This window comes from Parus major, chromosome 8 (assembly GCF_001522545.3).
Source record: "Parus major isolate Abel chromosome 8, Parus_major1.1, whole genome shotgun sequence".
NCBI lineage: Eukaryota > Metazoa > Chordata > Aves > Passeriformes > Paridae > Parus > Parus major.
In genome coordinates this window covers 1,308,382-1,331,075 of record NC_031777.1, presented here as the reverse complement: position 1 = coordinate 1,331,075, position 22,694 = coordinate 1,308,382, and the positions used below count along the sequence as shown (strand labels likewise).

Genomic DNA, 22,694 nt, shown 5'->3' with positions numbered 1-22,694 from the left:
AGTCCTCTTACCCTTTTTCAAGCCCATTAGGAAATGAGCTGGTGACCTCTGAGGCACCTTCCCTCCTTTGTACCTGGCAAACAACAGCTTTCTCATTATCAGGCCCAAAGCTTTGAAAGACTCCTGAAAGAAGGGATTAAGAGAAATCCTGTTGTGTTTATCTCTCATCTGCAGAAACCCCAAACCAAGCACTCACCTTGGCCAGTCCCTGCCTCTCCTGTGTCACTGATCTGCAGTGTGCAGAGGGACTGACAGACAGAGCTCACCCACGTTGCCCTTGGCTGCTGTGACTCTGTTTCAAGCCCAAAGAAGCCAACAACAAGCACAAAGCTGACCAGCTTGTTTAACAGTTCAGGAAACAAACCAGTTAACAAACTTCTATAAACCAAAGCCAATTCCTTAAGGCTTCTTTCAGTACTGTCAGTGCCACGAGCTGACAATGTACTAAAAGGAGGCACAGTGCGAATTGGAAGTGCAGGGTCTGGTTCTGTTGTGCTTCTACAAATTCCCAGTGACACCAGACGTGTTACACTGGAGACAAGGAGGACCCTTTAAGGCTACCTTTAAACTCAGGAATTTCATTGCTTTCCTCCAAAGATCCTTAAAACATTTACAGTTGATTTATAATGAAGAGCTATTTTAACAGAAAACGCTTTTCTGGGTTTATCTTTCCATGATGTTTTCTGTGACTATAACAATGCTAGTTGTGGAGAAGTTGTTTTTATTACAAATTTGGTAGAATAGGGGCTTTTTGCATTCCTGCAAACCACTGCAAAGCTCATTCTGGAATGGTTTTCAGGTGAGTGAGGAGGCTGTGGATGCCCAGGGCTGCTGACAGCAAGTCAAGCTCACAGCAACCATGCCCAGGCTCACAGCAGTGCCATCCTCAGGTTGCCTGTGGTAAAGAGGGACACAACAAAAGCAGGAGCCTGAAACCTGTCCTGAACTCCTTTATACACCCCAAAATAAACCACCACGGGCTTTTGGGGTGAGGTGTAATAACGCCCTGAGCCACGCGGTGGCAATGGGCTTCTATCCCTGCAGGCTGAGTTCTTCCAGCCACTTCCAGCTCAGTAATCCTCATTCAAAGAACTTCTAAATGTATTTAAATTGATAAGGAGAGCAGGGAAAATATGGTTCCAATCTTATTCTGTACAAATCAGTTTTCTAATATTTTTTTTTTATAAATGTGTAAGTAATTAGGTGAAGATCCCTAGAGTTTAAACTTTGAGGAGTATCAGTTATTTCCAAATGGTTCAGACATATGTTAGTGTCCTGAAGAAAACTGGAAGAGATGGATCAGCTGATAACTGCTTTGGACAGTCATAAAAAAAAAGAAAAACCCAAGCAGAAAATCACATTAAAACACCTTGATCAAATCACTACTCTCTCCTATCTAAATATTTCCCTGAAGTAAATGAAGTCTTGACCATGCTTGAAAAAAACTGGCTTCATTTCTCCATGTTAGTGCTCTTGAAGCATAGCAGCTTTGCCTGTTGGATTGTTTGCACTGGCAGCCTGCAGCACAGAGCTGAAGGGAAGGGTCCTGAGCCCAGGAGGTGACAGAGGGGTAGGAGAACCACAGAGCCAACACGTGCCTGGAGACCCGAGCCTGGCTCGCTCCCCAGGCTGCCAGGCCAAGGGCACAACCCACCGAGGTGAAGATGGATTTCAAAACAAGTCCTGATGAATCCAAGAACAGCAGAAGGGGAGAGCCAGCAGAGATGGCAGTTCTGCAGCTCTAAACACTTGTTGGGTAATGACTGGCCCGAGATCACGATCTGTGCCACGTGGGCTCAGATTTGTACCAGCAATCACTCTCAAGACTTGCTCCTACAAAAAACACGTTGGCTTTATGTTTCAGCATCTTCCAGGAAACTCAGTGCTCAGCAGAGCGAGCACCAAGCCTGTCTTCCCATAAATTAGGGACACACAATACAATTATCCATTGGGACAACAATACTCATGCCTCAGTATTTTTCCCTCCCAGTGCTCACTGCTATGTAACTGGGTACCCAGAAGTGCATGCACCCCTGCAGCTGTAGGGTGGGTATGGATCACAGACACCACAACAGCCTCAGATATGTGGCTCAGGCTGCTGCCCCAGTCTGCAAGTCACTGCAGAGTTGCAGAGTTGTGTCTCACAAATCAGGAGTGCACACAGAGAGTGGAGCTTGCTGCCTGGCACAGCACAACTGCACTCTTGTGCAAAGCTCAGCCCCACGCCTGGGGCTGATGGAGTTAAACAGTGAACAGCCCAGCTAATTACTATGTACTGCTAACCTCAGTTGCTGGTTCATTTTGAGACCCTTTAAAATATGAACTGTGTATTTTACCCCTATGCACTCTCTTAATGATTTGTTTTTTTTAGACTGAAATCACTTCCAGCCATCAGTTATACTCGAGGTCTCTACACATGCACTTCTCCAAGCACAAATATTTCTTTTTCCTATTGGTCTGCCAGCCCCTGTCAGAGCAAATTTCACTTTAAACTAAATGCTGTGATACTTAAAACCTCTTGGATTACTCAGGCTGCTAGTGTGATCTATGACCTTCCCCAAATGACAGCTGAACTTTCCAATTTGCTTGTACTGCTAGGGAACTGAGGAACACATGCCGAAGAGGAAAACGTTCCTGATGTGCATGAGTGAGGAGAGATTTCTTAACAGCCCTGCTTATTGATGCTTGCTCTGATTCAGAGCATCCAAATTCACATGCCCATGTAGGATCTTAGGTGCCCTGACAAAATTCAAGATGTAAAGAGCAGTTGTGTCCTCTCTCCCAGCAGGAAATAGCAGCCAGCATCCTGCTGCATCCACAAATCCTTCTGGAGCAGACAGGCTTTGTGGAAGGCTCAGCAGGCTCCAACATGGGGAATCCACTGCTGGGGTTCCCCTCCAAGCATCCAAGCTGCTCCCCAGGGCAGGGTATCAGGAGAGGTTGGTGAGCCTGGGTTGGATAATTAACACCAGGGTAATTAACACTTGGGTGCAGAGCTCCCCTGACACTGCACACGCCCACCCCGTCCAAACCAGTGCTCACACTGGGACCAGTGCTGCTGCTGACAGGGGCACTCAAACCACACCCAGGTATAAGCAGGGCCTCAGAAAGACAAGTCCAGCATCACTGGGCAGATTCTTGGTCAAAAGTAAACTCTTGAAATCCAACTGAAAGCCCCCCAGTAGGATCCATGGATCTTGGAGTGATGCAGCAGGATTGGAGGATGCCTGGGAAACAGGTCTGAAGCAGTTTGGCACACATTGTACCAGAGTGTGCTCTAAGAGACTGTCACTGCCTGTGGAGGTGACAGTGGCCCCAGGAAGGCCTTTGAGGATGAAATACCAGCTTAGGAGCTCACATTTTAGGGCCAAAGTTTCATTTGTTTCTGCCCAAAATTAAAGCACTGTGGAATCACTGCCTGCTGAAAATGAACTGCAAACACACAGAGTGCTTCCACCACAGCCAAGATTTCATCTCTAATTCTTTTCATTCTCATCTTTTTCTAAAACCCTGTCAATCCTCCCTCCTTACTCTGCATCAACAAGCCCTCATGTCTCAGAGGCTCTCAGCTACTCAGTGGGGATACAAGATTTATAAGCTTATTAAAATAAAATCTATTTTATTTTTAAAAATGTATAGGCTTTTAATTATGTAGATCCTGACCTTGCTAAGACCAACCAAACACTACTTGCAATTCTCAACTCATCAGCAGCCCTACCAAGTCCTAATGAAGGACTCAGAGCCAAAGTTCTCCACATGCTCCCATGAGTTTCTAGGAGGATTTACATGCAGGTGTGTCTGGTGACACACGTGGCACCTCTGATCACACCTGCAGCTTTCCAAAACTCCTCCTGAGGATCAGAGAAATGGGTTAGAACCTGAGGGGTTCTGAGCATCTTTCAGAAGCCTGACATCAGTACAGTTCATAGCAGTCCTGCTGTTTCCTCTGTACCTTCTCCCTGTATAAACACTGGCTATTTTTATTTCTAAGAATCACTCTTCACTCCCAAGCCATGCCCACCTCAGCCCAGGCAGGTGTGCAGAAGTTCAGCTGCACATCACTGAAGTCCTAAATTTTCTCTTCCATGAATCTACTCATGTGTGACTATACAGTTCCCATCCTGTATTCCCTTGTAAACTCTCATGCCATGAACCCCCATATTCCAGAATGCTGGATCAAGTTCCTGCGTATAAGAGACAAAATTAATCATGTTCAGATGAATCCTGGAGGCTGTACTTTCCCCTCAGGAGGAGCCAGAGCCACAGGAGTGGCACACCAGCCTCTAATCTCCAGACAAGCACAGCATTATAACCTGTACAAATGAGATGCAGTTCACTGATTACAACACTTGCCAACAAAACACACACACAAATTTGCCAGCAGCAAAGGCTGTATTTTTTCTCTCATCTCAGTGGGTGTTTTTGTTTGTTCCTGAAGTGTTGATGAGTGCTGGTTTGAGACAAGGACTGCAGTGCAGAGCAGTAGAACCACACAGGGGATGCTAAGCCCTGCCAGCCCAATTAGCAAACTGCTTGGTGAATGCTGCAGCTCCCTCCCTTCCTCCCTGCCCAGGTTTCCTCTGCAGAGAGACCGGGCATGGAAAGGCAGGGGGAGCTGGGGGCACCCAGGCCTGACCCACTGCACAAGCAGGGATAAAGGCACATGTGCATCCAACCACACCAAGTGGGAAAAGGTTTTGAATTCCACAGAACACACACAGACCTCCAGCTTCTAAAGCTGTCTGCAGGTGTGACACCTTTAGCTAATCCTTTGCAGGTACCAAGGAACCATCACACTTGGTGATGTACACAAGGAACATCACACACAGACTCTGTGGCCTTTCTGCTGATATTCCCTGAGTATTGGATGGGTCCCCAACACCAGCCAGGGCAGGGTAAAGGCATCAGAAAGGGACACAGGCCTGTTGCTGTTGCCCTTGCTTTAAGTCCAAGGATTTAGATGATGATTTCGTCCTACAAGCCAGTTACCTCTGGTTTGCCTTCGCTGACCATAAATTTTCTGTCCTTCAGAGCAAGAGCACAAACCATGTGTTATGGAGAAACACCAAACAACTGAGCAGCCTTAGGAAAAACAATGTTTCTTTATATAATGTCTTGTAACTGTAGATTCTCCCACTACTGGTAATGACGTTAAACTATAAACCACAAGTCTCCTAAATTCTGCCTCTCATGACCCCAAGTTTTTCTCCCCTATCTGTGAAACTCTTTTTTGTTCCATGCTTTCTATTCCTCAAGCTCAAGTGGGAGGGGAGTTTTGTGGCAGTGTCTGTGGCTGTGCCCACTGCATCAATCACCCAAGTCCATCTCTACATTAGCATTAAACATTAATGGCCCTTAAATAGTAATATTGTATCTTCTCACAAGACAGAAAATATCCAAATGAACCTGTGCAATAATACTTCAGCTCCCTCGTGCATCATAATCCAGCTTTTATGGATATGATCATGTCTCTCCTTCCATGTGATCCAGCTTTCTTCAGTGTACTTAATGACTTAAAGTTTCCAATTGCTTCTGGACTTGTTGCCCAGTTGTATCTCAGCACAATACTGCTGTTTCTCCCATTTAATTACAAACAAATGGAAAGCTGACAATGGTGGAGAAATGAGCACTGTGTCTTCTGTGTCAGGCTCCAGCTATGCACCAAGCAATAACCACGCCAAAATTCACTGGGGGAAGGCAGCATTAAAAAAAAAAATATTTCCCAACTGAATAGTAAGAAAGCACTGAACCAAAAACAAATGACCTTGCTTAGCCAAATTCGGTGTGAGTCTTGCTTGAAAGCTGTAGCTCCTGCCATCCCTGCTCTGCAAACACAGCCTGGGACTTGGCCTCAGTTTCTTGCTCTGTCAGTTACCTGCTGTGTGATCCTGGACAAGTTGCTCCTTTTCTCCATGACCTCAGTTTCCCACTGGAGTATTGGATGAGAAAACACCCCAGATATTAAAGACAGCCAAATGACAAACTACAGTAATGAGAAGACTCAAATTAGACTGACATAGAGAGAAAAGACTTTTGCTTATTCTGTAAAACCCTGTAGGAAAAAAAAAAATACTATTTCTGCTTTGTTAGAAAAGTAACCAATACCCAACAGAGCCAGGGGGCAAAACAGCAGCTCAAAGGCTGCAGTTTTTCCCTTGAAGGGCATCAGGAGAGCTCCTGCAGCATTCCTGCAGTCAGGCTCACAGCTCTGCCACACAGACAGGGAGTTCCTCAGCCATTCTCTACAGGATTTCTTAAAAGGTCAAATGCACAGACAGAGCTGGAACGGAAATCAAGAGTCCTGGCTTTCCATTATAACCTCTCCTCTGCTTTTGGCTCAACAACTGTCCAAACCCACTGATTAGATACATCCATTTCTTAAGAATTAATTAAGAACTAAAACAAATAAAAAAAGCCCAGAGGAACAGGAAATAAACTTTCAGCCCCCTCTCTCTTTGCACAGTCCAAAGTGTATTTGTCAACTCCATAAACTGAAGAGAACATTGACTTAATCTGAACTAGGGATAGATAGGCCTAGCTTGGGAAGCTTTCATGCCTCCCTTTTAATTGTCCCCAGCAAGCTCAGTGTTAAACTGGGTACAGAAAGCTTCAGGCAATTGCCTGAGCAAAATAAGATGCTGAAGTTTAACAGAGATGACTGGTGTCACTGACCAGATCAGGATCTGCTCCAACTTCCACCAGCCTTCCCATTTCCACACAGGAAGTGTTCCTTGCTTCCTGTGCTAGAGCAGGTCACTGAAAATATACTCAGAGATAAGCAGCTGAAGCAAAAATCCAGTTTTTTGGTGGAGAATTTTCCCATTAATTATTTATACAAGCTCCTCAAGCCCAAGCACAGCCACTCAAGTTCTGTCCTTCAGCATGAACAGGGACAAAATTCCCTGGAGAAGCCAAGGCCACAGGGCACTGGTGACACCGTGCTGTCTGCAGGGCAGCCTGGTGTGGATGAGAATCCAGATGCTGGAGGGAAGGAGAATCAAGAAATCTGTTCTGCTCTGACTTCCAGCTGCAGCCAATAAAAGCTTTCAAAGCCTTTTCTGAAAGTTAACATTGCTGGGGGATTTGCAGCACTCGCTTGAGCACACCCAGCAAATGCAGTTGCTGTTTTATATCAGTTTATATTCTTCTATCAGTTTTATACTGATGAAGAAACTTTAAATATTTTTTACCATCACAGATGATTGTCCTGATTTCAAACACTTTTATATATTAGCAAAGGGCCCTAGTGAAATCTTGTCAAGGTCTATCCCCAAATCAGCAATGATTTTAGTGAAAATCAAGAAGAAAGTAAATCTCAATGTCTCCTATTTTTTTTATTTTTCTTAGGAATAACTCTGGGTATTTCAGGAAACAAGGCAGATACAAATACAGACAAGAAATGTGATTTGGAGATCAGTATCTTGGAGTAGCATTATATAAAAAACTCAGCTTAAACAAATGAAAAATCAAATGCTTCCAGACCAAAAAGGTTGATCAGGGAGTACTGCAGAAAATAAAATTAAAAAAGCTCAAAACCCTGAAGGCAAATAAACTCTGTAAGCTGATTTATTGTTTTTTAAATCTCAAAGTTAAAAAACCATCATCTTAGTTTTCCAGAGGGAAAAGGGTGGGTCAGTCTTTGGAGTTGGACAGCTGAGGCTGATAAACATAGAATCAGAATAAAATTTTAGAATCAAAGCAATTTTAAGTATTTGGCAAAGAAATTAATTTGATATATTAATTTTTATGCTAGAGACTAGTTCAGAGCACATGTTCAGTTCAGATAATAACCACAAGAAATATCCCACTGATATATGGGCCTTTTTAAAACTCCTCATTTTAAGTTTAATTTTGAATCCTGTGAGCATGCTTAAACCCAGCACACAAAACACCCCTCACTTTATTACAGTTTTAAATCTTTCTTCCAGATCTGGCCTTGCAACCACTTGTCTTGATAAAATAGGTCACGTGAAAAAGGAAGGCTCAATAAAATGAATTACAAAACCAACAAGATTAAACTGATTGTGCTGTTTTTGTACAGTGCAGCCAAATTCTGCAAATATGCTGCTGGCTGTGGTTTGGCATTTAACAGCATGTGATCAGTGAGAAGGAGGAAATTTTATTCTCATTAACTGTTGCAGATTTACTGCAGTGAAAAAGGGCTATGTAACCTGAGAAGTGACAGAATGGAAAGATCAAAGCAGCAGTCTGGAAACTAAATAAACCTTCTGGCTACTTCCTGCAAGGAAAATTCACTCTGGCAATGTAAAACAGAGTCCAGTTAAAAACTACTCTCAGTTTTATGAGCTGTCACAGCAGCTTGAGTGGTTTGGACCAGTCAAGTTTAGAACATTATATTTCCTTGTTTTTGTCTCAGATACTTCTGTAAGCAGTTTTATAGTTTCTTTTTCTTTTTTTTTCTTTTTTTTTTATTTTTAAAGAGAAAAATAAAATTCTTTTCTTTTGCTTGAAATCGAGAAGGTCACAGCTAAACTCATTAAAAACAAGCAGGTCTTCATTTGCACATTCCATTCCCCTTTACTACATTTTAATATTTTACTTTGAGATTTATAAGCAATGTACATTTGCTTTAATAACTCTTCCGCATTCTGTTCACTTATTGTTTAATATAAGTGCAAATCAGTTTACAGAGCCCAGATGGCTTGTAACCAGGGAGCCAGTCTATTCTAGTAGCACATCTGGAGGGACTGAGCAGCAGACAGAACGTGGGAATTAATTAATGTTACATTTCAGAAGAGACAGACCCAGGTTTGGGGGATTTTTTGCTAAGACATTCCAAAGGACTTGAGCTCACTGCTCCAGCATTTGGGTATTCTTTTAAAATTCTTAATAACCACCTAAACCATGATGGTTAAATGAGGCCAACTGCAGGTGGAATATAATAAAATAAAAAGCAACTAAAAAAAAATGTAAAAGTGACTGCAAGTGAAAGGGGCCCAAGCATTCTGTATTCCAAAAGAGCTGAAGTGCATTAAAACCTCAATACTTATTCTCTTCCCAAATGGCATCTGCAACTTGCTGAAAAAAGTGTGCTATTTTAACTGTGTTAAAATATTCCCCAGCAAGCTATTTCATCTCTCCCATACTGCTGCAATTGTTGGCAGCAATTAAACCTCTCTTACAGTAAATGAAACAAGGGCAACCTGATCCTTCCCAGCTCCAGACCACACACCTTGGCCAAGTGGTGTGGTCTGGTCAGTGTGGGAGCAACCAGGAGAGCTCTAGCACCTGATTCTGGAGGAGTAACTTCCCTTCTGCTGCTCCAGCTCTGGCACCTGGCTTTGGAGGAGTAACTTCCCTCCTCCTCCCTCATCTGTGTTTCCCTGCTCACCTTGGCTATCAGCTCTCAAGGACTGTGGGCATCAGGGAGATACAGGGAGAGCTGCTTGGGAGCTTCTCCTGATCCTAAGAACACAGTGACAATAAATAAACACACAAGCACACACAAAAGTTGTTGCATATCAAATACTGGATATGAGTGATATTATCCTTTTATGAATATTCCTCAATTACAGCCCTAATCCTTCAGTGGTGCAAAAGTTCTCCAAACTCTGGGAAAGTCTTACTGGTGAATATTGGCCAAAATCTTCATCCTCAGGAATAATCAGACCCCTGTCTCCAAAAACGCTCCAGTAACTGTCCACAGCATAACAGCAGGATTTGGTCAGACACTTTTAGTGACACCTAAGCTGGATTGTATGATCAGGTTGCAGGGTTTCTATAAAAAAGGCTTTGAGAAGACAGTATGAAAAAAATAATGAAGTGACAGCTAGCAGGAACATGACCACTACTCAAAAAAACCCCAAAAAAACAGGAAAGGACAGAGAGAGCTCTAGTTTAATACTGCTGCAGAAACAAATTACTGTAAGACAAAAAGAAATTCAAACTCACATTCAAAAGCTCTTAGCAATGAAGCCTTCCTGTTCTGGAAGCACTGCTGCCACATTTCAGTACTGAAGGAGAATAAATACAGTGAATTTTGGGTCATTTTAGGCCATGATCCAGGCAGGATCTGAAGCAGTCAAGTGAAGTCCTTCAATAACTTTGTCCCAGACTGTCACCAAAACCCTCCGAAAGGCAGCACTTCTCACATTATTTTAGATGCAAAATCTCAATTCCAGAGGTATTTAGCACCTGGATAGGCACTGAGGAACAAAACTTCTCTGCCAGTTCCCCAGGAATAGTCAGTGCCTTTAACTTCAATAAAATTCAATATGTAGGCACAGTTAGGACAACAAAATATGATAAAAAGGGTGACTCTGCTGCCACTGACAAGATTTTTGTGGGACTAAAAAAATAAAATACATAAACCAACCAAAATAAACTCCCTTATTTGTGTCCAGGAATTTCATTGGTTCTGGGCTTTTCTTTAAGGTCTTTTCAAATTCGTTTCAGTGGGATTTACAATTTGCTAATACTGATGTGTGATAAACTAATAAAACCTGCCTGCAAGGTTATAGGCCCAATTTACTAATAAAACCTAATTCAATTCTCCTGGGAAATGCAAATTAAATAGTGTCCAAATGGCACAAGCTGAGTACAACTCTGCTGAACACACAGCAAATGCAACTAAGTTGGGTCTTGTTTTTAAAATAAGGTTTAATTATGGAAAAGAAGTAGTACTTCACAGAGCTGTAAGAAATAGCACTATGGTAAAATGGCTCAAAGTAGAATCATCTTGTAATAGTAATTTATACTCCTTTAGGTTTTCTTTCCATTCAATTAAAAGATTTTATACTCACTGTATGTCCACTTCTAAGACAGGGAAGTATTACTGCCTCTGTTCAAATAAGGAGGAAAGAGATGTGGGTACTCTCAGCACAGACCCCACATGAGAATATTTTTTGTCTAAAAGAGCATGAAACAGGTTGTTCTACCACTGCTGTCTGCTGCTGTCTGCTAACAGAGTGGTTTTTCACCCTCAGAGACAGCCTGCAAGATGGTTCTTACCTCCTGAAAGGCTGGGAAGGGAATGTTCCAACTTCTAAATAAACTGTGCTGAACTTTACTGAAAATAGAAAATGGATGAGACACATTCCCTGGCAGGGTCACCAATTCCTTCAGTCCTTTCCTTTAGCAAATCTAACTGAAGATGAGGATCTAAATGGAATAGAGCTCTAAATGTCAAAGTAGGATGTAAGTTACAGGTACAACCATTTAAAAACATTTTGATAATCATTCATAAAGTGCACATTTGCCAGCACCTGCTGCAGTTCCTGTACCTGACCCAGATGGGAGATGTTCAGCTGGGACTTGTGACTGGGCAATCACTGGCAATGAAAGGTTACAGCTCTAGGTTGTTCCACCATGAAAACTCCCAACAGATTTTCATCCAAGTGAAAAAAGGCCCCAGATATGAGCATTCTTGCCATTCAGTGTGGAATTTTAGCACATGCAGACACAACACATAGTTAGCCCAGCTACAGACAAGCCAAGTCACACTGAGAGCGTTGGAGCACCAGGACCTGTGGTCAGGTACTGTTTCCATCAAGCCCAGACACAGGAGCCCAGCTGTGCACCCAGGAATTTGCCAACAGCAGCCACAGCTTCCCTGGGGCCAGCACAGAGCAGCCTGTGAGGGTCTGGCTCCAGACACTGAGCTCACAAAACATCCCAATGACCTGCCATGGCAAAAACAGGACACGCAGCCACAGCTTCAGGCTGTAAATCCAGGCAAGAGGAAAGATGTTCCACCAAGGACAGAGACATGCAGTCACCCCATAAAACTGGTTGTGCTTGACATGCCAAACCTCACTGCTTCCTGGGAAGAAGCCTCAGTCAGATCTCTGCTGGGAAGAGCTGGGAGTGCACACGCTGGGAACAGCACAAACAGACAGGCCTTGTCTCAGAGAAAATAAAGATTGTGCAATGGCAGCTCTGCTGCATTTTATAACAAGGTTAAAGGATCCTGCACTGGAGAAAACTTCCTCAGGGTAAAAAAAAAAAAAAAGTTCTGGCCAGCTCTAGCATTCCAAACTATTAATCTTTTCAAAGCTACAGACTGAGAAGATTTGAGAACTCTGTCGAAGATATTAACCAAAAATTGGCTTTTGCCCTCAGAGTTTGAACCATTACCAAGCTGTAGTTGGGAAAGGTTAAGAAGTGGCCTCTTCCCCAGAAGGCAAAAAAAATCCTGTGGCTATCTCTATTATAAGGTATTTAGCCATCACTATTATGTTTGTGTCTTAAGAACGTAATTAGTCTCCAGAAAGTGATTAAAATTTGATAAATGACCATAGATTCTGGAAGATGTCTTTCAGCTGGTCTTTATCCTCTGCAGCTCAGACACTAAGCTGTCATCACATCAGCCAAAGGTGAGGGATTTTTGTTTGCCACAATCATAAAACTTTCACTCAATATTAAGCCTTATCAGAACCAGAACCCTTCAATTCAGATTTTAGTAACAGATGAAAATTTCAAATCTATGCCTAATGCCCATCTGCTTCTGAAAGACAGTAAGATGATTCAAAGCTGGTAATCTAATCACAAAAATCTTTTCCCAGCCAATGAAAAAAACCTGGATAGAAATGTCAAAACAACCTCCTTAGCCATGTGTTTTCTGCTGAATGGAAAACATACCTTACAATCTGTCTGCATTCTGCTCCAAACCTTTGAGGAAAACAAAGAGATGCTCTTTGTGGACTTTATCATTGCTCCTGTGGATGTTACATTCTGAAATAATTCTATTTACAGGCCTCATAGGTAACAGTACAACTCCACTAAGAATATAGTTCAGGGCTAAGAGCTGTAAATGGAAGTTGAAAAACACACAAGAAAGATCCCCAGAAACAAAGCATTTCTCAGGGTGGCACTATCAGAAAAATGGCAGCTGCCCAGGTCTTCACTTTTGTGCTGCTTCTGCTTCATGATGCCAAGTAAAGGAAATAACAATTATCAGGATGTGGACGTGTCCAGAACAGCAAGCAAATCTACAAACTGAATTCAGGGCTAGATAATTCCCTTCAACATTGTTCTTTACTTCACAATGCAGGAATTGATCATGTGAGGTGGCATTCTCAACTCCAGAGAGTAACACTACTCCAGGTCTCAAAGGAAAAGTCCAAGACATCCCATGAGGGGAAGGCAGTGTCTGATAAAAAGCCTCTGAGACACTCCACCCAATTCCCCAGATCAACAGATGTTTTTACTGCCAATGCTGTCACTTCATGTTTCCCTCTTGACAATGACAGGGGAGAACAGGCCCGATGTGGTAACCCAGTGAGTGCAGATGCCTATCCATAATTCAAGTATTTTTAATTCCTGTTGTGCTTGACTTCAAAAAAGCACTTCCCTACCCTCCTAAGACTGTGCAGCAGCTCAGGTGTGTAGGTCCAGTGTCTCGTGGGACAGGGGCTCCACAAGAGATGCTTGTGGTATCCCTGCTGGGTAACAGGGGAGTCAAGCATTTCAGCAATTGCACCTGCAGATACAGCTGCTGCTCCAATTGCTCTGAATTTTCCCAATGGAATTGCAATGGCAGAGGGTTCCCTGGATCTCTGACAGAACAGCATCCCCCAGCCAAGGAAGCTCACAATCTAACTGGAGTGACAATATGACACATGGCAGGTGGTGTGGGCTGAGTTATCAAACATCACTTACAGGGAAAATCTTCAAGGCAGTTTGAGTTTCATTGTGGTCCTTGACAGCCTCTCCTCACAGACACATTTCTCTGGCTCCAAAAATGAGGATGGTGATCAGAACACATTTAAGCCCTGGTAATGCACTGAAGGCACCCACACCCGTTCAACAAGAACTCAGTTTCTCAGTGATGTGCAGCCACTAAAAACATGTGATTTTCTGGCTGCCTTTTCAATCCTCCTGGAGGCAAGGGAAAGTCCTGATCCACTCTGAGCACATTGCAAGGACAGGAAATAACCTCAGAAATTAAAGAGGTAACATAGCTTCATTGTTTCTCATAGGAATGCAGAAAGGAAAAGAAAGGATTAAATTATTCAAGGCTGAGGAGCAAGAAGTCAGCTCATGGTTGTTACCAACCTCAAAATTTATAGGGTGGTCTTAAATGACAGAGAGACTTCAGAACCCACCCCATTCCTTAGCAAAACCTGCTTCTATTACAGAACTGAAAAGCCCAATATAAAAGGCAAAGACCAGAAGACACAGGCACAACAAATAAGTGTATAATAAATAAAAAAGTATAACAAATGGAAACACCAAAACCAAGAATATATTCATAATTAGCAATCCCTCTCTCAACTTCCAAAACATGTTACTATTAATTGACTTGCAAATTGTCTATGAAAACCACAACTCAGCTTTCTTGCTAAAAAAGTTTCTGAAAACATATTCAAATATTAATAATAGAAAAACGAACCATTTTTATAACAAAAATCTTGATTTATTAAAAGCTGGAACTGGTTAAAAATAAATCCTTGACATAAGGTTCTTGTTAGCTTTAAACTGTAAGCATAAATATACCCTAGAATTATGTTTTGGTATGGCTGAAATGTACACTATATAACACATAAAAAGCGCCTTGACTTGCTGCTATTATTTTTAATTAGGCTCCGTAGCACGTATGGTTTTACCTTCCAACACCAGTTCAAATTGGGAGAAGGGAGCTCCAGACTCATGGGACTGGCAATTCCATGGCTCATGCCTTGGAGCACTAATGCATTTTACATGAGGTCTGAGCATCAGGAAATCCTGGCTGCTGGCGCCAAGCACTTCCAAGCCATAATGACCCACATGTGAAAAGTCAGATTCGCCACTCAGCTGCCAGTATCTATTCTATCAAACAATTCACTCCTGCTCTGCTCCAAATAAGACAGAACATTTGCAGCACTCCACACTGTTTCCAATTAGACTGTGTGTCTGGGCTGCAGATAAGTCCATGGAGCAATCATAGTGAAAGAATTCTTCCTAGAAAACAGAATTCTCCTGAGAAATCCCAATATTTCCAGAGGCCATCATCAATGGGCCAACCTGCAATTTTTCTGCTTTCATTCTTGAGGTGAGCCTTCAATGCCTTGAAACATGCAAGAAAATTCTACAAATACTTAGTTTAACTAGGTATACACCAGATGTATTTTGCTGCTCATGTTAGTTGGAATACAATCCAATTAAAAAGCAGGTTACTATTGGAGCTCCCTGATGAGGGAGCAATTTGAGGCTGAATGTGCCTTCATTTTTAACCAAGGACATTGAAGATGGTTTTGTTTCCCAGCTGAAAACTCTCTGGCAAAACAAAATATCTTGACTGGGGTTTTCTGTAAGTTTTCTTTCAAACAAAGGAGTCTGCAAGTTCTACCCTACACATCCTTCCCACACCTCCAGGTGGGCTTGAAAACTGTTGGGAGCACCCTCCAATGCTCTGGTGAACAGAGAAATCCATCACCTCGTGGGCTGTGTGTCTATTCTGAAGGTAAAAATGGTGAGTCACCCACTGAGACCCCCAAGAGCAGCACAGAGCTCACACTCACCTCAGTTCCTCTCCCACCTGCAAGCTCTGCAACAAAGGTTGCACATTTGGAAACAATCAGCACAGGCACCAGCATCCCATTCCCAAACACAGAGTCACATCACTCTGAACTTGATGCTTACTGAGTATAAATATTTACCTTTTTCTAGAAGATCTATCTCAAATTCTGATTTTTTTCCCCCCTGAGCATGTTAGTTATTTTAATTTGTCCTTAAAAACATTACCACCACTCCAACCCTTACTCAGTGTTCAGCTTTCTGGTGCATCACAGGTAGAATAAACCAACAAAACTAAAGTCCACCACCCTTGATTAATTCCAAGAAGCCAAAGTAAGGGAGGAAAATCTTTTTTTCTTCAGCTGTACATATTGTGAATAATTTACATTTTACAAATGGTGACTAAAGTTATTAGTGGTGAAAAGAACATTCCTTTGGAAAGAAACAACTTCAGCCCCAGGGCTGGGCATATCCAGATAGCTGGATCCCTTTGAAGTGAATGCTGTACCTTGACTATCTAGGATTTGAACTGTTTCCTGCTCATGAGTGCACAGAATTCATTATAAAATGATAAAAATTATATTTTATATATATTATAATTATAAAAGGCATTTCCTAAACTCTATGGCATCAGGATTTATGAAGATTCCATTCTTGGAAATGAGCGTTTTCTATTTTGAACTCGTGGGAGAAGTTTACTCAGAAATTCAAACTGGAACAGCTTGCCAACATTGAGAAGGAGAGCTCTTTGACCAGAGGGGAAATTCTGAGAAAGATCTCCCAGAATATCAGCAAAATCTGGTGCCTTTTGTTCCTATAGCCCATTTTCAAAGTGCCCTCAGGAATCTGACTGAGAATACCTTGGGAAGACTCAGCTTAATGGAAAAACACCTACAGCAGCTGCAAGACTTCTTTTAAATTTAAGAATACTGGAAACAAACATCATTGGGGTAAATCAGCATCTCAAGCCTCTCTTTAGATGTTTCCCAACATCTGAAGAGTATTTGAGTAGTTGTCACAACAGGTGGTGTGTTCTGTGTTACTGTTCTATTCTACAGCTTTTGGAAAGCTGTGATGTATTACAACATTAGGATGTTAAAATAGACATGTGATTCAGGCAACAGAAATGAAGCCCTTCAAAGACACTTGAAGAGCCACTGCAGGATGATAAGAATTCTTCACTAGGAGCAACTTACTTGCCAGAGAAGGGGTGCTGTCCAACCAGGTCTCCATTCTGAAGCTGGTAATCCCCAAAGATATCCGGACTCACCGCTCCATCGGGGGCTATCAGCCCATCTAGAAAAACAAAATACAGTGATTTGTAAAGAGCAAAATTGATGGCAAGTGGGCAAAACCACCTGTCCTGGTTTCTTTTAGAAATTCATTAGGAGTTTAACTTACAATATTTCTGTGAGGAACAAAAAATCAACAATAATACTGAAACCCAGCAACTTCAAGTACAAAATAATTCTTACTGGGGCTTCATGGAGCATCAGCCCACTGCTCTGAAAAATGCTGTACCTAAGAAATATTCTCTTAGCCCTTCTTCCTTAAGCCTATAAAAGTAATTTCAAGACAAATCTTGTCTTATCCATCAAAGTAAGCCCAAAGAACAAGTAATGAAAAAGGTAAAACATTAATCTTGATCAGCAGCATAAAAATAAAAAAGCAGCAAAGATCTTAATTGTTCAGACTCAACACTGCACCACTGTATCTCTTCAAACTTGTTGAGAAAAACAAGAAAGTGACTTCAAACCTGTTTATTTTATCTTGCCCATCTTTTAATATTTCAGAGCTCTTTCCAACAAGGCCAGGTTTTTCACGTGATAGTCTCTTAAGAACACAGGTTACAGATTTTTTGTGCTTCCCTTGTATTACAACACTGGCATATGAAGATGCAGACATTTCTAAAGCCAGAAGTATTCCTTAAAGGCTTCACAGTCTCTGCTTGCTTTATGAGGAAAAGAAAATCAGGAGCTAACATCTTCCTTCTGTTACATCAATGTAAATCCAGAAAGTGTCTTTGAAGTAAAGTCACTGAACTGACCCCAGCTGAGTGAGAGCCCAGCTTAACTCTTTGCTCTTCCCACTCACAAAACACATTTCTTTTTAATATTAAGAGCACAGTTCTTACTTGGTAATTACTATTAGGCTCTAATCAGATAAAACAAGCTCTTTCATTAAAACAGACCCTACATCAGTTTGTCTCCATTACTGTACAAAAATGATTCCAGACTCAAAGTGCACAAAGCATCCCCATAAAACCAGGGCAGAAACAGGTACATCCAGACTGATACATTAAGAGTTTAAGAGAGGGAAGAAAGAGATTCCTAATGACTAGGAAGTTACAAATGCCATTCCACTTTAAAGAAAGAGAGATAAGATCCAGGGAGTCACAGGCCACTTAGCTTAACCTCTGTGGTTTCAAAACTACTAAAACTGCCTGTGCAGGAAGCGGTGGAAAGTTACTTACAGACACAAGGGCTTAGAGATGATGACTCTGGCATTCAAACAAATCTCCCTGTGCTTTATGAATTTACCTGATGTTTTTTGAAGATAATATAGTGACAAGTGATAAAAGGAATAGAATTGACACATCTAGATTTTTAACAGACATTTGATGAGGTGCTACAGAGATTCATTTAGAAGATAATACCTCATGGGAAAGAGACTGAATGCAAGGCAGCAGATTGCAAATGAAAAATGCCAGCCATGATCAGACCACATTTTAGCAGCATCAGATTGCTGTACATGGCCATGTTCTAATTGCAGACATGTGTGTACAGTATGTGGAGGAGTATGACTTGACAAGCAAGTGATCTGGCAGGGATCAATATTCCTCATTCTCTCAGCATGTTCAGCAGGACACGGGTACCCTGTGACATCACACAAATAGAAAATTCCCAAAGAAGTGAACATTGAAACAACCTTTATTAAGACTTGTGCCAAATTTTTCTAACTCACCTCCTAGTCCATATGCTCCACTGAACTGAAATCAGGAGGACCATTGTCACTTTTATACCTGCAGCACTTCAGATCAAAAGCAATCCATTTAAGTGACTGTGCATTTTAAATAGTCAGGCTAGGTTAAAACTTGTCTTCTTGGAGAGCAAAGAAACTTAAAAATAACGTCTGTCTTCATATTAATAAAGCCAGCACTACATTTTAACTTTGAGGCTACTGCTACCACTACTTAAAGTGTCTTCAATCAAGAGTGTTAACAGTCAAACCATAACACTCAGAGTTATGGCTCACATGAATTTATAGGAAAATGAAAGCACATGGATAGCATCAGCTGCAGAAAATGTGATTACACAGTTAAAGGACATCTGTTGTTATGTACGTTTCAACATAAATTAGGTCATGTACTTTCAGAGCAAGAGAGACACTGAGCTCAGGAAGGTAACTTCAGAGATTCTACCACATTTTTCATGTAGATTTAAATTACTGTGCAAGAAGAGATTGGCCTGTCATGAAGTAAGGAACTCATCTTGCCATCAGCGAGCTCAAGAACGATTATGGTCAAGGTGGGACTTGTACTGAGTGTCAGCCATCAGTGTAGATCACTTCTAAAATGATCAAACTGGAATATAAGTATTTCATTTCTGACAGCACAAAGATCTGTACTTTCGGTGGGTTTGGGTTTTTTTCACTAAATAATGATCTATCCTTCAAAAACCCAAATCTCTGTTCCAACTGGTACCTTAACCTGTAGCCTTTTCAAAGGAATATTATGTCTCTTCTGAGATGCCACATTTCAAAAGCTGAAGTCTAGGAAATTGCAGAAGCACACAATTACTGACACTTGTTGCAATGAACCTGAGCAGTGAATCTACCTTTTAAATATAATCACTCTTTAAAAGGACTACCTTTAAAAACAAAAGCACATTTCAAACATCTGCAGAACATATCACCAGAATTCTACCTTTCCTTCCCAGTCAACTATCAATTCCAGCACAAAAAATCCAAAAGGGAAAAAATATGACACTAAAGAGGCAAGTTGCTATGGCAGAAGAAAAAGAAGCTTTATGTTCTGATATCCTTTGAGAACAGTATTTGAAATGCTACTGAGACCTTGCACAATTATTTTTTTGCAGCAGCTATGAGTGAAGACAATGGGGTTTAGTGGTTTTGTTTTTCTAATTACTCTTCCTGCAAATTGATCCAGAGTCACAGAGTTTTGTGACTCATGCTTCATGGCAGAGGACTGGACACTTATGTAGAAAATGAAAAACACAGACAGCAATTAAAAAAAAAAAAAAGAAAGAAAAAAATGCATGCACTCAGTTATCCAGGAGTTTAAAAGGGATCTAAACCCACAAGTTTGAGAGGATAAGCCAACTCCTAGTTAGAAAAAGTTATGAAGACATTTATCCACTGGGCAAATTATTTCATTATTGTCTCCTGCAAAGTTTTTTTGAATCTTCCTCCTGAACAGCTGGCAACACTGGATTAGATAAATCAGCATTTACAGAAGAGATTCACATGCTTCCCTAAATCCTAGATATACAACAGCAAAAATCACACAGATAGATTTAGTTTAAAGTCATGGAATGATGGCCTCTGCTAAAGAATCTACAAGTTTGCTGTGACTCAAGTCTTTCATCAATATCTGTAATAAAAATCCTACTACAAAACTAAAATTCAAAATTCAGCACAAATCCCACAGCTGTGAATTTAACAGAGATGAGAGAAGGTTTTTGCTTACAGAGCAAACAAACTATGGACACAAGAAATAGGTGGGAAGAACAAGGCTGGGCCACCTTTACTTGACTCCATTGTCATGGTCCATCAGCTCTCTGAGACAGGTCTACTCATATTCCTGCAGACCTGTAACATTTCCTAAAATCATGGATATGCAGTACTTAATCCATCACTAACACCCTGATGCCTTAGGATTTTTAGATTTTATATTTTTCAAATCTTGTACTGCTTTAGTGTATAACTCTAAACTCCATAGAAAGTGTTACTTAACTGTCTTCACATTTTGGCCAGACAAACCAATTCCTGAAACTCAAGGACACCTCACTGCCTCAGGCCCCAGAAAGTAGGAATGAAAGTGAATTATGGGGGAGCAAACTGGAAGGTAAATGACTTTTTTACCTGAAGCTGTAACTGGAGGATTAATCCCTGATATGTAAATGGACCAAACTTATAATTGTCTGAAAAAACTCACTGCCATCAGTCTGTCTTGGGTGTAGCCCCTTCTGGAGGCTTTTGACTGCCCAAGGTGTACCTATTGAAAGTCTTCAATAAATATTCTCTCAATCTCTTTTATTCTCTCAATCTTCTCTAGCCTCTGTTCTAAGTAGCCACTCCATGGCATCAACCCCAACAAGGACAAGCCCCTCCCTGGCTGGCATCAGTGCTGCTCCCAGTGCCACAAAACCAGAACTGTCCTGCTGGTTTGAGTCAGGCCTAGCTCAAGCTCCCACTGCAAATGCAGAGGTGGCAATCCCAGGACTAAATACTGACAGGTGCTGCCTTACCTGCACTATAGTAGAGGTCAGGTCTCTCCAGAATATCCCCCTCATGGATGTAGGGCTCAATGGGATCATCCCCATACAGGTACTGCTCGCTGTCATCCATCTGCCGGCTCTCCACCATCTCCAGCCACTGCGAGTTGTGCCACCGAAACTTCTCTGTCTGGATTTTTTTAGCCCATTCCTCATCGTATTCCTGGTAAAAATCACCACACAGTGGTTTAGGGTGAGCTATAGACAAAGCTGGTGTAAGGACATGGCAGGGGAATCCAACATCAGCAAAAGATGCAAGTTCAGGGCCTGGTGACTTTAATGCTCTGCTCAGTTGCACGTTCTTTGAGCAAAGAAGGGATTTTGCAAGCGTTGGGCATTATTTGGGTTTGTGATGTAGCAGTACAACCTTCCCTTCATGGTTTGGAACTTTACACCAAACAGAAAAAACTGCTTTGAACAGAACAGTTCTATCATCAGTCTCATTTAACTTTAAATTTAAAAATTAAAAAAAAAATACAAATTACTGCCAATCTTCAGGGGATTTTTAGTATTTAATTATTAACATTGGCCAAATACCCTGCACATCTTCATTAGATAATCATTTCCTAGGATAACTAGTTACTAAAAAGATCTATTGAGAAAAAAGGCTGTGATAAAACCAATAAATTTCTTTCATGAGCTCCAGCAAGGATTTAATTTTCAACTTCATGTCAAATTCTATGTACAGTGTTGAACAACCACAAAAATGGTAGGCAAGTAAACTCTGAGGGGAACTTCTCCAGAAAGCTGAGTAAAACAGGATATAGGTTCCAGTCATTATGGAAAAACATAAAGGCATGAAATTTCAATGTGGATTACAGCCTAACTGCACTCAAGTGATGTGATATCCATGTGAAGGAACATGAAGTGACATAGCCTATGGTCACTGCAATCAGCTGCTCAGAGAAGGATCTTCTAAACAGAGCAGATTTTGGGGGCTGGTGATTTCCACAGAGGGAGCACCAACCCATGGATAACATTCTCAGTCCTGTTGGGAAGATAGGACCCAGCTATCTCTAGGAAGCTCATACATATGCAATCTGCAGATGGTATCAATTTGGGAATAGTCACGAATAATACACAACAATTTGTGCTTTTTTAAACCAAAGTATTGTGAGCAAGAATAACATCCCTAACCAGAATGTTTCTTCTTGTGGAAAGAAATATCCTTATGAAACACATCCCACTCCACTGTCTTCTAAGCTAATTAGAAAGGAGAGAGAAGTTGAAAATAATTTCTTCACTCTCATGGTTTGGTTAACACATGATCTAGACAGAGCTTCCTCAGAGATCTAAGCTGCAGTAGTTTAAGGCTTTAAAAATCTGTTTTATTTAGCCCTGAACAGGAACATGACACACAATTAGTGACAATGCCTTGGTTGTGGAAGTGGGAATTTCTGCTCCTGCTAGACATGCCAAGGTAGATCTGTCTCCAACCAGAGGCCATAAAATGGCAGAGAAGACAGAATCAGATAGTTTAGTAGCTCAGGTTAAACTTCTGAAAGCCCTATAATCTGAACTAGAGGTTTTAAACTGACTTAATATTCAACCAGCCACGTCTTCATTGCTGTCATGTGTGTTCCACAGGTAACACACCCTACCCTGTGCCTTTTCCACCTCTGCATTGGTGGACAACACAAAAGACTGGCCCTGCCAGTCTGGCAAAGGCTTCTCTGACATTGCCAACAACTGTAACACCCAAGATTTCATTATTCTCAATTT

The 22,694-nt window shown here is 41.5% G+C and overlaps 1 protein-coding gene across 3 annotated transcripts in view; it reads right to left on the bottom strand.

Moving 5' to 3' along the window:
- The window catches only part of KIFAP3 (kinesin associated protein 3), a 67,051-nt gene that overhangs the window by 3,336 nt on the left and 41,021 nt on the right, over window positions 1–22,694 (bottom strand). For 2 of the 3 annotated variants that reach the window (XM_015636495.2, XM_015636496.1), the window contains exons 18-19: window positions 20,946–21,135; window positions 16,653–16,752 (exon numbers count right to left, since the gene is read on the bottom strand). In XM_015636495.2, the coding sequence (XP_015491981.1) occupies window positions 16,653–16,752; window positions 20,946–21,135 (290 nt within the window). Of the gene's footprint in view, window positions 1–11,771; window positions 11,836–16,652; window positions 16,753–20,945; window positions 21,136–22,694 lie in introns of all 3 variants that reach the window. The other variant, XM_015636497.2, reaches the window with a different exon arrangement.